We start from the raw sequence: 16,234 nt of genomic DNA on the forward strand, positions 1-16,234 counted from the left end.
CAAATGTCCAGTTCAGTTAGAATGAGGCGGACACTTCTAGGCACTTAACATTGCAGTAAAAATGCCTACAAATGTCTGGGCAATTCTGATTGGCTGGGACATTTGTAGGCATTTAACATTATAGTAAAATGCCTACAAATGTCCAAGTCAGAGAATACTTGGGACACTTGTAGGCATTTAACATTATAGCGAAATACCTACAAATGTCCTGGTCACTTTGAATGAGCCGGACACTTGTAGGCATTTAACATTACAGTAGAATGAGACGGACAATTGTAGGCATTTAACATTACAGTAAAAATGCCTACAAATGTCCGAGCAATTCTGATTGGCTGGGACATTTGTAGGCATTTAACATTATAGTAAAATGACTACAAATGTCCAAGTCAGAGAATACTTGGGACACTTGTAGGCATTTAACATTATAGCGAAATACCTACAAATGTCCTGGTCACTTTGAATGAGCCGGACACTTGTAGGCATTTAACATTACAGTAGAATGAGACGGACAATTGTAGGCATTTAACATTACAGTAAAAATGCCTACAAATGTCCAAGCAATTCTGATTGGCTGGGACATTTGTAGGCATTTAACATTATAGTAAAATGCCTACAAATGTCCTGGTCACTTAGAATGAGCCGGACACTTGTAGGCATTTAACATTACAGTAAAATGCCTACAAATGTCCGGGCAATTCTGATTGGCTGGGACATTTGTAGGCATTTAACATTATAGTAAAATGCCTACAAATGTCCTGGTCACTCAGAATGAGCCGGACACTTCTTGGCATTTAACATCAGAGTAAAATGCCTACAAATGTCCAGGTCAGTTAGAATGAGCCGGACACTTGTAGGCATTTAACATTTCAGTAAATATGCCTACAAATATCCGGCCAATTCTGATTGGATGGGACATTTGTAGGCATTTAACATTATAGTAAAATGCCTACAAATGTCCAGTTCAGTTAGAATGAGGCGGACACTTCTAGGCACTTAACATTGCAGTAAAAATGCCTACAAATGTCTGGGCAATTCTGATTGGCTGGGACATTTGTAGGCATTTAACATTATAGTAAAATGCCTACAAATGTCCAGGTCAGAGAATACTTGGGACACTTGTAGGCACTTAACATTAGAGCAAAATGCCTACAAATGTACAGGTCAGTTGGAATGAGCCGGACATTTGTAGGCATTTAACATTATAGCGAAATACCTATAAATGTCCAGGTCATTTAGAATGAGCCGGACACTTGTAGGCATTTAACATTACAGTAAAAATGCCTACAAATGTCCGGCCAATTCTGGTTGGCTGGACATTTGTAGGCATTTAACATTACAGTAAAATGCCTACAAATGTCCAGGTCACTTAGAATGAGCCGGACACTTGTAGGCATTTAACATTACAGTAAAAATGCCTACAAATGTCGGGGCAATTCTGATTGGCTGGGACATTTGTAGGCATTTAACATTATAGTAAAATGCCTACAAATGTCCAGGTTACTTAGAATGAGCCGGACACTTCTAGGCATTTAACATTAGAGTAAAATGCCTACAAATGTCCAGGTCACTTAGAATGAGCCGGACACTTCTAGGCACTTAACATTGCAGTAAAAATGCCTACAAATGTCTGGGCAATTCTGATTGGCTGGGACATTTGTAGGCATTTAACATTATAGTAAAATGCCTACAAATGTCCAGGTTACTTAGAATGAGCCGGACACTTCTAGGCATTTAACATTAGAGTAAAATGCCTACAAATGTCCAGGTCACTTAGAATGAGCCGGACACTTCTAGGCACTTAACATTGCAGTAAAAATGCCTACAAATGTCCGGCCAATTCTGATTGGCTGGGAATTTTGTAGGCATTTAACATCATAGCAAAATGCTTACAAATGTCCAGGTCAGTTAGAATGAGCCGGACACTTGTAGGCATTTAACATCATATCAAAATGCTTATAAAAATGTCCAGGTCACTTAGAATGAGCCGGACACTTGTAGGCATGTAACATTATAGTAAAAATGGCTACAAATGTCCAGTTCAGTTAGAATGAGCCGGACACTTCTAGGCACTTAACATTACAGTAAAAATGCCAACAAATGTCCGGCCAATTCTGATTGGCTGGGACATTTGTAGGCACTTAACATTATAGTAAAATGCCTACAAATGTCCAGGTCACTTAGAATGAGTCGGACACTTCTTTGGACTTAACATTATAGTAAAATGCCTACAAATGTCCAGGTCAGTTAGAATGAGCCGGACACTTGTAGGCATTTAACATTACAGTAAAAATGCCTACAAATGTCCGGGCAATTGTGATTGGCTGGGACATTTGTAGGCATTTAACATTATAGTAAAATGCCTACAAATGTCCAGGTCAGAGAATACTTGGGACACTTGTACGCACTTAACATTATAGTAAAATGCCTACAAATGTCCAGGTTACTTAGAATGAGCCGGACACTTCTAGGAATTTAACATTAGATTAAAATGCCTACAAATGTCCAGGTCACTCAGAATGAGCCGGACACTTCTAGGCATTTAACATCATAGCAAAATGCTTACAAATGTCCAGGTCACTTAGAATGAGCCGGACACTTCTAGGCACTTAACATTGCAGTAAAAATGCCTACAAATGTCCGGCCAATTCTGATTGGCTGGGACATTTGTAGGCATTTAACATTATAGTAAAATGCCTACAAATGTCCAGCCACTTTTGATTGGCTGGGACACTTGTAGGCACTTAACATTATAGTAAAATGCCTACAAATGTCCAGGTCACTTAGAATGAGTCGGACACTACTTCGGACTTAACATTATAGTAAAATGCCTACAAATGTCCAGGTCAGAGAATACTTGGGACACTTGTAGGCACTTAACATTAGAGTAAAATGCCTACAAATGTCCTGGTCACTTAGAATGAGCCGGACACTGGTCGGCATTTAACATTACAGTAGAATGAGACGGACACTTGTCGGCATTTAACATTACAGTAAAAATGCTTACAAATGTCCGGGCAATTCTGATTGGCTGGGATATTTGAAGGCATTTAACATTATAGTAAAATGCCTACAAATGTCCAGGTCAATTAGAATGAGCCGGACACTTCTAGGCACTTAACATAATAGTAAAATGCCTACAAATGTCCAGGTCAGTTAGAATGAGCCGGACATTTGTAGGCATTTAACATTATAGTAAAATGCCTACAAATGTCCGGGCAATTCTGATTGGCTGGGACATTTGTAGGCATTTAACATTATAGTAAAATGCCTACAAATGTCCTGGTCACTCAGAATGAGCCGGACACTTGTAGGCATTTAACATTATAGTGAAATACCTACAAATGTCCAGGTTACTTAGAATGAGCCGGACACTTCTTGGCATTTAACATCAGAGTAAAATGCCTACAAATGGCCAGGTCAGTTAGAATTAGCCGGACACTTGTAGGCATTTAACATTATAGTAAAATGCCTACAAATGTCCAGGTCAGTTAGAATGAGCCGGACACTTGTAGGCATTTAACATTTCAGTAAAAATGCCTTCAAATATCCGGCCAATTCTGATTGGATGGGACATTTGTATGCATTTAACATTATAGTAAAATGCCTACAAATGTCCAGTTCAGTTAGAATGAGGCGGACACTTCTAGGCACTTAACATTGCAGTAAAAATGCCTACAAATGTCTGGGCAATTCTGATTGGCTGGGACATTTGTAGGCATTTAACATTATAGTAAAATGCCTACAAATGTCCAAGTCAGAGAATACTTGGGACACTTGTAGGCATTTAACATTATAGCGAAATACCTACAAATGTCCTGGTCACTTTGAATGAGCCGGACACTTGTAGGCATTTAACATTACAGTAGAATGAGACGGACAATTGTAGGCATTTAACATTACAGTAAAAATGCCTACAAATGTCCGAGCAATTCTGATTGGCTGGGACATTTGTAGGCATTTAACATTATAGTAAAATGACTACAAATGTCCAAGTCAGAGAATACTTGGGACACTTGTAGGCATTTAACATTATAGCGAAATACCTACAAATGTCCTGGTCACTTTGAATGAGCCGGACACTTGTAGGCATTTAACATTACAGTAGAATGAGACGGACAATTGTAGGCATTTAACATTACAGTAAAAATGCCTACAAATGTCCAAGCAATTCTGATTGGCTGGGACATTTGTAGGCATTTAACATTATAGTAAAATGCCTACAAATGTCCTGGTCACTTAGAATGAGCCGGACACTTGTAGGCATTTAACATTACAGTAAAATGCCTACAAATGTCCGGGCAATTCTGATTGGCTGGGACATTTGTAGGCATTTAACATTATAGTAAAATGCCTACAAATGTCCTGGTCACTCAGAATGAGCCGGACACTTCTTGGCATTTAACATCAGAGTAAAATGCCTACAAATGTCCAGGTCAGTTAGAATGAGCCGGACACTTGTAGGCATTTAACATTTCAGTAAATATGCCTACAAATATCCGGCCAATTCTGATTGGATGGGACATTTGTAGGCATTTAACATTATAGTAAAATGCCTACAAATGTCCAGTTCAGTTAGAATGAGGCGGACACTTCTAGGCACTTAACATTGCAGTAAAAATGCCTACAAATGTCTGGGCAATTCTGATTGGCTGGGACATTTGTAGGCATTTAACATTATAGTAAAATGCCTACAAATGTCCAGGTCAGAGAATACTTGGGACACTTGTAGGCACTTAACATTAGAGCAAAATGCCTACAAATGTACAGGTCAGTTGGAATGAGCCGGACATTTGTAGGCATTTAACATTATAGCGAAATACCTATAAATGTCCAGGTCATTTAGAATGAGCCGGACACTTGTAGGCATTTAACATTACAGTAAAAATGCCTACAAATGTCCGGCCAATTCTGGTTGGCTGGACATTTGTAGGCATTTAACATTACAGTAAAATGCCTACAAATGTCCAGGTCACTTAGAATGAGCCGGACACTTGTAGGCATTTAACATTACAGTAAAAATGCCTACAAATGTCGGGGCAATTCTGATTGGCTGGGACATTTGTAGGCATTTAACATTATAGTAAAATGCCTACAAATGTCCAGGTTACTTAGAATGAGCCGGACACTTCTAGGCATTTAACATTAGAGTAAAATGCCTACAAATGTCCAGGTCACTTAGAATGAGCCGGACACTTCTAGGCACTTAACATTGCAGTAAAAATGCCTACAAATGTCTGGGCAATTCTGATTGGCTGGGACATTTGTAGGCATTTAACATTATAGTAAAATGCCTACAAATGTCCAGGTTACTTAGAATGAGCCGGACACTTCTAGGCATTTAACATTAGAGTAAAATGCCTACAAATGTCCAGGTCACTTAGAATGAGCCGGACACTTCTAGGCACTTAACATTGCAGTAAAAATGCCTACAAATGTCCGGCCAATTCTGATTGGCTGGGAATTTTGTAGGCATTTAACATCATAGCAAAATGCTTACAAATGTCCAGGTCAGTTAGAATGAGCCGGACACTTGTAGGCATTTAACATCATATCAAAATGCTTATAAAAATGTCCAGGTCACTTAGAATGAGCCGGACACTTGTAGGCATGTAACATTATAGTAAAAATGGCTACAAATGTCCAGTTCAGTTAGAATGAGCCGGACACTTCTAGGCACTTAACATTACAGTAAAAATGCCAACAAATGTCCGGCCAATTCTGATTGGCTGGGACATTTGTAGGCACTTAACATTATAGTAAAATGCCTACAAATGTCCAGGTCACTTAGAATGAGTCGGACACTTCTTTGGACTTAACATTATAGTAAAATGCCTACAAATGTCCAGGTCAGTTAGAATGAGCCGGACACTTGTAGGCATTTAACATTACAGTAAAAATGCCTACAAATGTCCGGGCAATTGTGATTGGCTGGGACATTTGTAGGCATTTAACATTATAGTAAAATGCCTACAAATGTCCAGGTCAGAGAATACTTGGGACACTTGTACGCACTTAACATTATAGTAAAATGCCTACAAATGTCCAGGTTACTTAGAATGAGCCGGACACTTCTAGGAATTTAACATTAGATTAAAATGCCTACAAATGTCCAGGTCACTCAGAATGAGCCGGACACTTCTAGGCATTTAACATCATAGCAAAATGCTTACAAATGTCCAGGTCACTTAGAATGAGCCGGACACTTCTAGGCACTTAACATTGCAGTAAAAATGCCTACAAATGTCCGGCCAATTCTGATTGGCTGGGACATTTGTAGGCATTTAACATTATAGTAAAATGCCTACAAATGTCCAGCCACTTTTGATTGGCTGGGACACTTGTAGGCACTTAACATTATAGTAAAATGCCTACAAATGTCCAGGTCACTTAGAATGAGTCGGACACTACTTCGGACTTAACATTATAGTAAAATGCCTACAAATGTCCAGGTCAGAGAATACTTGGGACACTTGTAGGCACTTAACATTAGAGTAAAATGCCTACAAATGTCCTGGTCACTTAGAATGAGCCGGACACTGGTCGGCATTTAACATTACAGTAGAATGAGACGGACACTTGTCGGCATTTAACATTACAGTAAAAATGCTTACAAATGTCCGGGCAATTCTGATTGGCTGGGATATTTGAAGGCATTTAACATTATAGTAAAATGCCTACAAATGTCCAGGTCAATTAGAATGAGCCGGACACTTCTAGGCACTTAACATAATAGTAAAATGCCTACAAATGTCCAGGTCAGTTAGAATGAGCCGGACATTTGTAGGCATTTAACATTATAGTAAAATGCCTACAAATGTCCGGGCAATTCTGATTGGCTGGGACATTTGTAGGCATTTAACATTATAGTAAAATGCCTACAAATGTCCTGGTCACTCAGAATGAGCCGGACACTTGTAGGCATTTAACATTATAGTGAAATACCTACAAATGTCCAGGTTACTTAGAATGAGCCGGACACTTCTTGGCATTTAACATCAGAGTAAAATGCCTACAAATGGCCAGGTCAGTTAGAATTAGCCGGACACTTGTAGGCATTTAACATTATAGTAAAATGCCTACAAATGTCCAGGTCAGTTAGAATGAGCCGGACACTTGTAGGCATTTAACATTTCAGTAAAAATGCCTTCAAATATCCGGCCAATTCTGATTGGATGGGACATTTGTATGCATTTAACATTATAGTAAAATGCCTACAAATGTCCAGTTCAGTTAGAATGAGGCGGACACTTCTAGGCACTTAACATTGCAGTAAAAATGCCTACAAATGTCTGGGCAATTCTGATTGGCTGGGACATTTGTAGGCATTTAACATTATAGTAAAATGCCTACAAATGTCCAAGTCAGAGAATACTTGGGACACTTGTAGGCATTTAACATTATAGCGAAATACCTACAAATGTCCTGGTCACTTTGAATGAGCCGGACACTTGTAGGCATTTAACATTACAGTAGAATGAGACGGACAATTGTAGGCATTTAACATTACAGTAAAAATGCCTACAAATGTCCGAGCAATTCTGATTGGCTGGGACATTTGTAGGCATTTAACATTATAGTAAAATGACTACAAATGTCCAAGTCAGAGAATACTTGGGACACTTGTAGGCATTTAACATTATAGCGAAATACCTACAAATGTCCTGGTCACTTTGAATGAGCCGGACACTTGTAGGCATTTAACATTACAGTAGAATGAGACGGACAATTGTAGGCATTTAACATTACAGTAAAAATGCCTACAAATGTCCAAGCAATTCTGATTGGCTGGGACATTTGTAGGCATTTAACATTATAGTAAAATGCCTACAAATGTCCTGGTCACTTAGAATGAGCCGGACACTTGTAGGCATTTAACATTACAGTAAAATGCCTACAAATGTCCGGGCAATTCTGATTGGCTGGGACATTTGTAGGCATTTAACATTATAGTAAAATGCCTACAAATGTCCTGGTCACTCAGAATGAGCCGGACACTTCTTGGCATTTAACATCAGAGTAAAATGCCTACAAATGTCCAGGTCAGTTAGAATGAGCCGGACACTTGTAGGCATTTAACATTTCAGTAAATATGCCTACAAATATCCGGCCAATTCTGATTGGATGGGACATTTGTAGGCATTTAACATTATAGTAAAATGCCTACAAATGTCCAGTTCAGTTAGAATGAGGCGGACACTTCTAGGCACTTAACATTGCAGTAAAAATGCCTACAAATGTCTGGGCAATTCTGATTGGCTGGGACATTTGTAGGCATTTAACATTATAGTAAAATGCCTACAAATGTCCAGGTCAGAGAATACTTGGGACACTTGTAGGCACTTAACATTAGAGCAAAATGCCTACAAATGTACAGGTCAGTTGGAATGAGCCGGACATTTGTAGGCATTTAACATTATAGCGAAATACCTATAAATGTCCAGGTCATTTAGAATGAGCCGGACACTTGTAGGCATTTAACATTACAGTAAAAATGCCTACAAATGTCCGGCCAATTCTGGTTGGCTGGACATTTGTAGGCATTTAACATTACAGTAAAATGCCTACAAATGTCCAGGTCACTTAGAATGAGCCGGACACTTGTAGGCATTTAACATTACAGTAAAAATGCCTACAAATGTCGGGGCAATTCTGATTGGCTGGGACATTTGTAGGCATTTAACATTATAGTAAAATGCCTACAAATGTCCAGGTTACTTAGAATGAGCCGGACACTTCTAGGCATTTAACATTAGAGTAAAATGCCTACAAATGTCCAGGTCACTTAGAATGAGCCGGACACTTCTAGGCACTTAACATTGCAGTAAAAATGCCTACAAATGTCTGGGCAATTCTGATTGGCTGGGACATTTGTAGGCATTTAACATTATAGTAAAATGCCTACAAATGTCCAGGTCAGAGAATACTTGGGACACTTGTAGGCACTTAACATTAGAGCAAAATTTCTACAAATGTCCAGGTCAGTTGGAATGAGCCGGACATTTGTAGGCATTTAACATTATAGCGAAATACCTATAAATGTCCAGGTCATTTAGAATGAGCCGGACACTTGCAGGCATTTAACATTACAGTAAAAATGCCTACAAATGTCCGGCCAATTCTGGTTGGCTGGGACATTTGTAGGCATTTAACATTATAGTAAAATGCCTACAAATGTCCAGGTTACTTAGAATGAGCCGGACACTTCTAGGCATTTAACATTAGAGTAAAATGCCTACAAATGTCCAGGTCACTTAGAATGAGCCGGACACTTCTAGGCACTTAACATTATAGTAAAATGCCTACAAATGTCCAGGTCAGAGAATACTTGGGACACTTCTAGGCATTTAACATTAGAGTAAAATGCCTACAAATGTCCAGGTCAGTTAGAATGAGCCGGACACTTGTAGGCATTTAAAATTATAGCAAAATGCCTACAACTGTCCAGGTCAGAGAATACTTGGGACACTTCTAGACACTTAACATTGAAGCAAAATGCCTACAAATGTCCCGGTCAGTTAGAATGAGTCGGACACTTCTAGGCACTTAACATTACAGTAAAAATGCCTACAAATATCCGGCCAATTCTGATTGGATGGGACATTTGTAGGTATTTAACATTATAGTAAAATGCCTACAAATGTCCAGGTTACTTAAAATGAGCCGGACACTTCTAGGAATTTAACATTAGATTAAAATGCCTACAAATGTCCAGGTCACTTAGAATGAGCCGGACACTTCTAGACACTTAACATTATAGTGAAATGCCTACAAATGTCCTGGTCACTTAGAATGAGCCGGACACTTGTAGGCATTTAACATTACAGTAAAATGCCTACAAATGTCCGGGCAATTCTGATTGGCTGGGACATTTGTAGGCATTTAACATTATAGTAAAATGCCTACAAATGTCGAGGTCACTTAGAATGAGCCGGACACTTGTAGGCATTTGACATTACAGTAAAATGCCTAGAAATGTCCCACACACTTGTGCTTAGGGATGGAGATTACTTGGGACACTTGTAGGCATTTAACATTATAGCGAAATGCCTACAAATGTCCAGGTTACTTAGAATGACCCGGACACTTGTAGGTATTTAACATTATAGTAAAATGCCTACAAATGTCCAGGTCAGAGAATACTTGGGACACTTCTAGGCACTTAACGATATAGTAAAATGCCTACAAATGTCCTGGTCACTTAGAATGAGCCGGACACTTCTAGTCACTTATTATAGTAAAATACCTACAAATGTCCAGGTCACTTAGAATGAACCAGACACTTGTAGGCATTTAACATTACAATAAAAATGCCTACAAATGTCCGGCCAATTCTGATTCGCTGGGACATTTGTAGGCATTTAACATTATAGTAAAATGTCTACTAATGTCCAGGTCAGAGAATACTTGGGACACTTGTAGGCACTTAACATTACAGTAAAATTCCTACAAATGTCCAGGTCACTTAGAATGAGCCGGACACTTCTAGGCACTTAATATTTGAAGCAAAATGCCTAGAAATGTCCCAGACACTTGTGCTTAGGGATGGAGAATACTTGGGACACTTGTAGGCACTTAACATTATAGTAAAATGCCTACAAATGTCCAGGTCACTTGGAATGAGCCGGACACTTCTAGGCATTTAACATTAGAGTAAAATGCCTACAAATGTCCTGGTCACTTAGAATGAGCCCGAACTATGGAAACATCCATCAGGACAACGTGAATGTGGTTCAGGGGAAGAAACTGTGGAGCATGTCATCTGTCACTGCTAGAAATATAACACACAGAGAGAAAAACTACAAAAGGAGCTGAGGAAATGTGTGGTGGAAGAGTTAAACGAAGAATTTGTTTAATATTGGAGAAGGAAACTATAAAGTATTGTTTGAGTTTTTAAAAGAAACTGGTTTAATGAAGAGGATCTAAGTTTAAGTTAGGGTTGGTTTTATTTTTATTTTTAACATTTTAATTTATTTGATGTTTTTTGTTTGTTTATTTATTTATGTATTTCCGCAGACCAAACACTCTGACCCAGACTCCAGCATAGTAGGTGGCGGTAAGGCACATTTAACGTTAGGTGCCACCCGCCATTAAACAACAAGAAGAAAAAGAATTAGAAGAAGAAGAAGAAGAAGAAGAAGAAGGAGAAGAAGAAGAACGAATAGTGGTTTATCATAGGTTAGCGGTAGGATAATCTTCACTCACCTCGGGTGGGGAGAAAAAATGGACAAGGAGAGGTTGCGTTCAAATGTCATGGGAAATATATAATTTTTTAAACAAGACTTCAATGTTGTTGAATTATATTTTACACTCTAAGTTTGGATTGATCTACAATTTGGATATTTTTTCTCTAAACATGATGTACGACCTACCAATCTATATATTCAGTTTCTTCTAGAGGCTCTTATTATGAATTCGTGCCCTGAACGCACCATGCACAACAACCAAGATGGCGTGTTGTGGAAACAGTGTTTGTTGCCAATGTTGCTGCAGAGGAGGAGATACACAGACACCAGAAGAACTGGTAAGGAAACGTGTCGTAACTGATGGTTACATTACAATTATCCTTTCCTCCGAATGTCTGCTGTGTTCTCCTCAGGGCCACATATTCTGGATTACATGTTCCACCCTGCTACTCAATGTGCTCCGCAATTACCATTTCTTTCAGATGTTTTTCAGCATATCGCAACAAATTCCTAGTGCTCAAAATCATCCTATACATGTAAAGTGTGGTCGTCAAAACGCACGTGTGTATATATATATATATTTAGACAATTTAATGTTAGCAGGAAATAATAAAAACAAAAACCAGAGGACAAATTCCTGGTCAAAAACAATAAGACGAATATTGCGTTGAATTACTCAAAATCATAAACGTTATTTTGCCACATGTGTGTAACAGGGCTAGTATTGTACATTTACATAAGTCTGACACTTTTCTAACCTACTGTCATCTCCCTTCAGCTACTGCAAGTGCCCCAAACTTGCCTTATCCATTACACATAAGTGTCATGTTGACCACACACTTCAGACATTTGTTGATAACAGAGTCTTGTTATTACCTGAGATGAATAGCGGGTGTATCACAATAACAACTAAAACAAATTATAAACTAACCTGTTTCCTTGATGAGCATTTGGGCTGTTTCTATTCTCAACTAACTGAACCCCTGCTCATCAAAATCAGCTTTATTGGCCATATATGCCTACACATACTGTACAAGGAATTTTAGTCCGGTTTTTTCGTTGCTCAATGTACAGACATAGACAAATAACAGGACAACAAAGCAGAACAAGGTTCAGCAAACATTTACCTATGAACAAGTATGAAATATATATATATATATATGAGAATAAGAAATGACAATAACATGGAGAAATAGTGCAATGATGCAGAGTGCAGATGCTAGCATAAATATGGAAAGGTTGTCACAGGATGCTTTATGTACATGAGGTAGATGGAATATATATATATATATATATATCCCCAGAGGGGAGGAGTTGGAACTGGTTGGGTCCAGGATGTGATGGGTCTGCAGTAATGTTCCCTGCTCGTTTCCTGACTCTGGAGATGTACAGGTCCTGGATGGAGGGCAGGCTGGCACCAATGACTCTCACAACCTGACTGTCCGTTGTAGTTGGTTCCTGTCCTGTTTGGTGGCTGATCCAAACCAGACAGCGATGGATGTGCTCAGAACAGACTGGATGATGGCGGTGTAGAACTGGATCCGCAGCTCCTGAGGCAGGTTGAACTTCCTGAGCTGGCACAGGAAGTACATCCTCTGCTGGGCCTTTTTGGTGATGGTGTCGATGTTGGAGGCCCACTTTAGGTCCTGGGAGATTGTGGATCCCAGAAACCTGAAGGTCTCCACAGCCTCCTGAAGTCCACTGTCATCTCCACAGTTTTGAGCTTGTTCAGCCCCAGGTTGTTCTGACCACACCAGAGGGCCAGCTGTTCAACCTCACGTCTGTACGCAGACTCGTCAGTGTCCCTATTGAGGCCGATGACTGTTGTCGTCTGCAAACTTCAGGAGTTTAACAGACGGGTGCAGTCGTTGGTGTAGAGGGAGAAGAGCAGTGGGGAGAGCACACATCCCTGGGGGGCGCCAGTGTTGATGGTCCGGGTGCTGGATGTGATGTTCCCCAGCCTTACCTGCTGCCTCCTGTCTGTCAGGAAGTTAGTGATCCACTGACAGGTGGAGGCTGGCACAGAGAGCTGGGAGAGTTGAGGTGTTGCAGCATGTAGTGCAGTCCCATGTTAATTGCATCATCCACCGACCTGTTTGCCCGGTAGGCAAACTGCAGGGAGTCCAGCAGTGGGCCTGTGATGTCCTTCAGGTGGGTCAGCACCAGTCTCTCGAACGATTTCATGACCACAGGCGTCAGGGCGACGGGCCCGTAGTCATTTAATCCTGTGATGGAGGATTTCTTGGGGACTGGGATGATGGTGGAGTGTTTGAAGCAGGAGGGGACTCCAGTGATCGGTTGAAGATCTGCGTGAAGATGGGGGCAAGCTGGTCAGCACAGACTTTCAGGCAGGAGGGTGACACACCGTCTGGGCCTGGTGCCTTCCTGATCTTCTGTCAGTGTAGCTCCTCTTTGCTACTCTGATCTCCTTTGTCAGTGTGTTTCTGGCCTGGTTGTACAGGATGCTGTCCCCACTTCTGTAGGCCTCCTCCTTGGCCTGATGAAGCTGCCTGAGTTTTGCAGTGAACCAGGGTTTATTGTTGTTGTATGTGCAGAAGGTTTTAGTCAGCACACACATGTCCTCACAAAAACTGATGTATTATGTCACAGTGTCAGTGAGCTCATCCAGGTCTATAGCAGCAGCCTCAAAAACAGTCCAATCAGTGCAGTCAAAGCAGGCCTGTAACTCCAGCTTTGCCTCGTTAGTCCATCTCCTCATCACTTCCTCCTTGAAAATCATGTCTGAAAACCTAGGAAATAAGTTGAGGTTACACATCCATGCAACGCAAATGCATCGCGGCCCACATAGGACCACCTACTCAGCCCTAATTGAAAAAAAATGCTATTTTCTCATGTTGATAAAGTTATTACAAATGTCCATCTTAAAAAGTCTTTAAATTTAGAAATAAATAAGTTAAAGTTAAAAGTGTACATTCAATTTCATTTTTTTGTTTATTAACTTCTCACTTAGCTGTCTCAACCCACTTTCTACACATCTTAACAACTGAACAGCTTTAACACCTGTTTTTTCTCTTCCTTTCTTTCCTCTTATATCCCAACACCACTTTTCTTGTCAGGATTTTAAATCTGGGGTAGGAATGGTGTAGGTTCGTTTCACATTGTTTCATATTTTACACCTTTCTGGGATTTAATTTGAGTTATTGGTACCCCAAGATGATATATCAGTCGAAAAAACTGCTGCAATGTGTATTTCCATGTCCTCTCTTCTGCCTCTCTCTGGAGCTGCAGACAGAACAGGCTGTTTTCACCTGCCTCTTGAGCCCCTCCTCTGATTGGCTGACTGCACTTTGAGTGACACGCGACCAGGCCTATCACCGGTCTCATTCTGGCGCATTCACTCTGGTAAACAGAGCTGAAAGACACGTTGTTATGTTTGCAGCTATAGAAGACCAGCCACATATTTACAGTCGGTTACAACAGGATGTTTCTGAACGGTAAGTTACACCGTCCTCATGTTTGTTCAAGTTTTAGCAGGACCCTCGGCCAATTTAGGAGTAACGTCCCGAGTTACAGTATGGAGTTTCACACCGGAGTTTCAGTACAGAGTAACGTCTGCGTTACTCTGTACTGAGCACAGCGACAAGGCACGTCAGAAGAGATAAAGCATAACCGCTGGTCTCGATCAGTGATGTTCTAAGGAGGAATGTGCACGGATACATTCTCTTCCTTGCATCCCTCCACGCTGCAGTGTTTCTTCAGTGTTGTTTGTTGTGGTTAGCCTGTAGTAGCTAACAAGCTGCTAGCTCAGCAACATATCTGCTTGGTGTCGCGTTCGGTGTGGAGGGGTGGTGGTGGAGTTGACGGGGAGCGGGGCTGGTGGGGTCGAAGCCTGGAATGGTACAGGCTGGGTGGGGCTGAGAGACGATTGCGATCCCGAATGACTCAAAACGGGGGAGGAAGTACGAAACGAGACGTTTCGATAACATATTTCTTAGAATGGACTGAGTGAAAAAGTCCGCAGACTGACTGTTTTCATACTTTGAGGGTCCCTACTAACCCCCTTCCAAGTAATTACGGATAGTAAAAGCCTAGAAAATGTATTTTACACAATATGGGCCCTTTAACAATTATCATGTTTTCGGGAACATATGATGTATGTTGGTTTTGATCTGCCAGTTGGAAGAATACGCATGTAAGAGTCTGTTGAGTCTTGAATACAACTCTGTTTTAGTTGTCTACTCTTCTCTTTTGAGAGCACGCCTTAAATTACTTTTGTGAGTTATCTCGGATTCACTTCTCACTGTCTATTTCTCCTCTAGTCTGCTCCTGACTTGGTGAGTGAGATACACACATGGTCAGAATTCTCATCAGAATTCACAGATTTGATTGGCTGAGTGGCATCACGTGAGATGATTTACAATGCATACAATTGGTCTGTGAGTTACCAGTGCTGCTAAACCAATGCCATAAAGGCTAAAAAGCTGTGCTGGTTAAAGTAGAGATGCTCTGTAAAAATTTGACAATTCTCAATGATTTATTGGTTATAGGTCGGGGTCCAGACAAGAAGGTTTCTGGGTCTGGATCTAGACAGTCGCCACTCCCCCTCTGCATGCAATTAAACGTGCATGTCATTTCATTTTGTAAAGACCAAATTATGTTTTTACCCAGTCTGAGTACACAGATATGTAATTGACACATCAATGTGTCAGGAGGGGGTGAAGGAATCAATGTGCTGTGTGCAGATAGACTACAGAATAAGATTTTACCCATTTGAAAAAGAAAAAGAAATCTTTATGTGTTGGTCATTGTTAATATTTTTGTGGTCGCCACAAACAAATCAACTTATGGGCACTGAAAAGTGTTGAAATGTTTTTGGTTTATGGTGAAACTGTAGCAGTTCAGAGGACATCAACTGAGTAGGTGGCCCCTCATATGAAGACCAGGACATATTTATGTTTGCACTGCTAAAAGAATGTAGGCAGCATTAGCCAAACATGGCTTTCCTGAACCAGCAACGGAGGCCAAAAAGTAGTGTAACCTACTCTGATTTTACTCTGGATTAAGAAAGGAAGTCATGGTTGAAAAACCCT

At 40.4% G+C, this 16,234-nt stretch overlaps 1 protein-coding gene across 1 annotated transcript in view; it reads left to right on the plus strand.

Annotated features, from left to right (window-relative positions):
• The first annotated feature begins 11,165 nt into the window (after positions 1-11,165).
• clcn6 (chloride channel 6) overlaps positions 11,166-16,234 on the plus strand; it is a 54,292-nt gene continuing 49,223 nt past the window's right edge. Inside the window, 1 exon segment of the mRNA XM_034590091.1 lies at positions 11,166-11,521. Within this exon segment, the coding sequence (XP_034445982.1) occupies positions 11,447-11,521 (75 nt within the window). The 5' untranslated portion in view covers positions 11,166-11,446.

This window comes from Hippoglossus hippoglossus, chromosome 7, assembly GCF_009819705.1.
Source record: "Hippoglossus hippoglossus isolate fHipHip1 chromosome 7, fHipHip1.pri, whole genome shotgun sequence".
NCBI classification, from domain to species: Eukaryota; Metazoa; Chordata; class Actinopteri; order Pleuronectiformes; family Pleuronectidae; genus Hippoglossus; species Hippoglossus hippoglossus.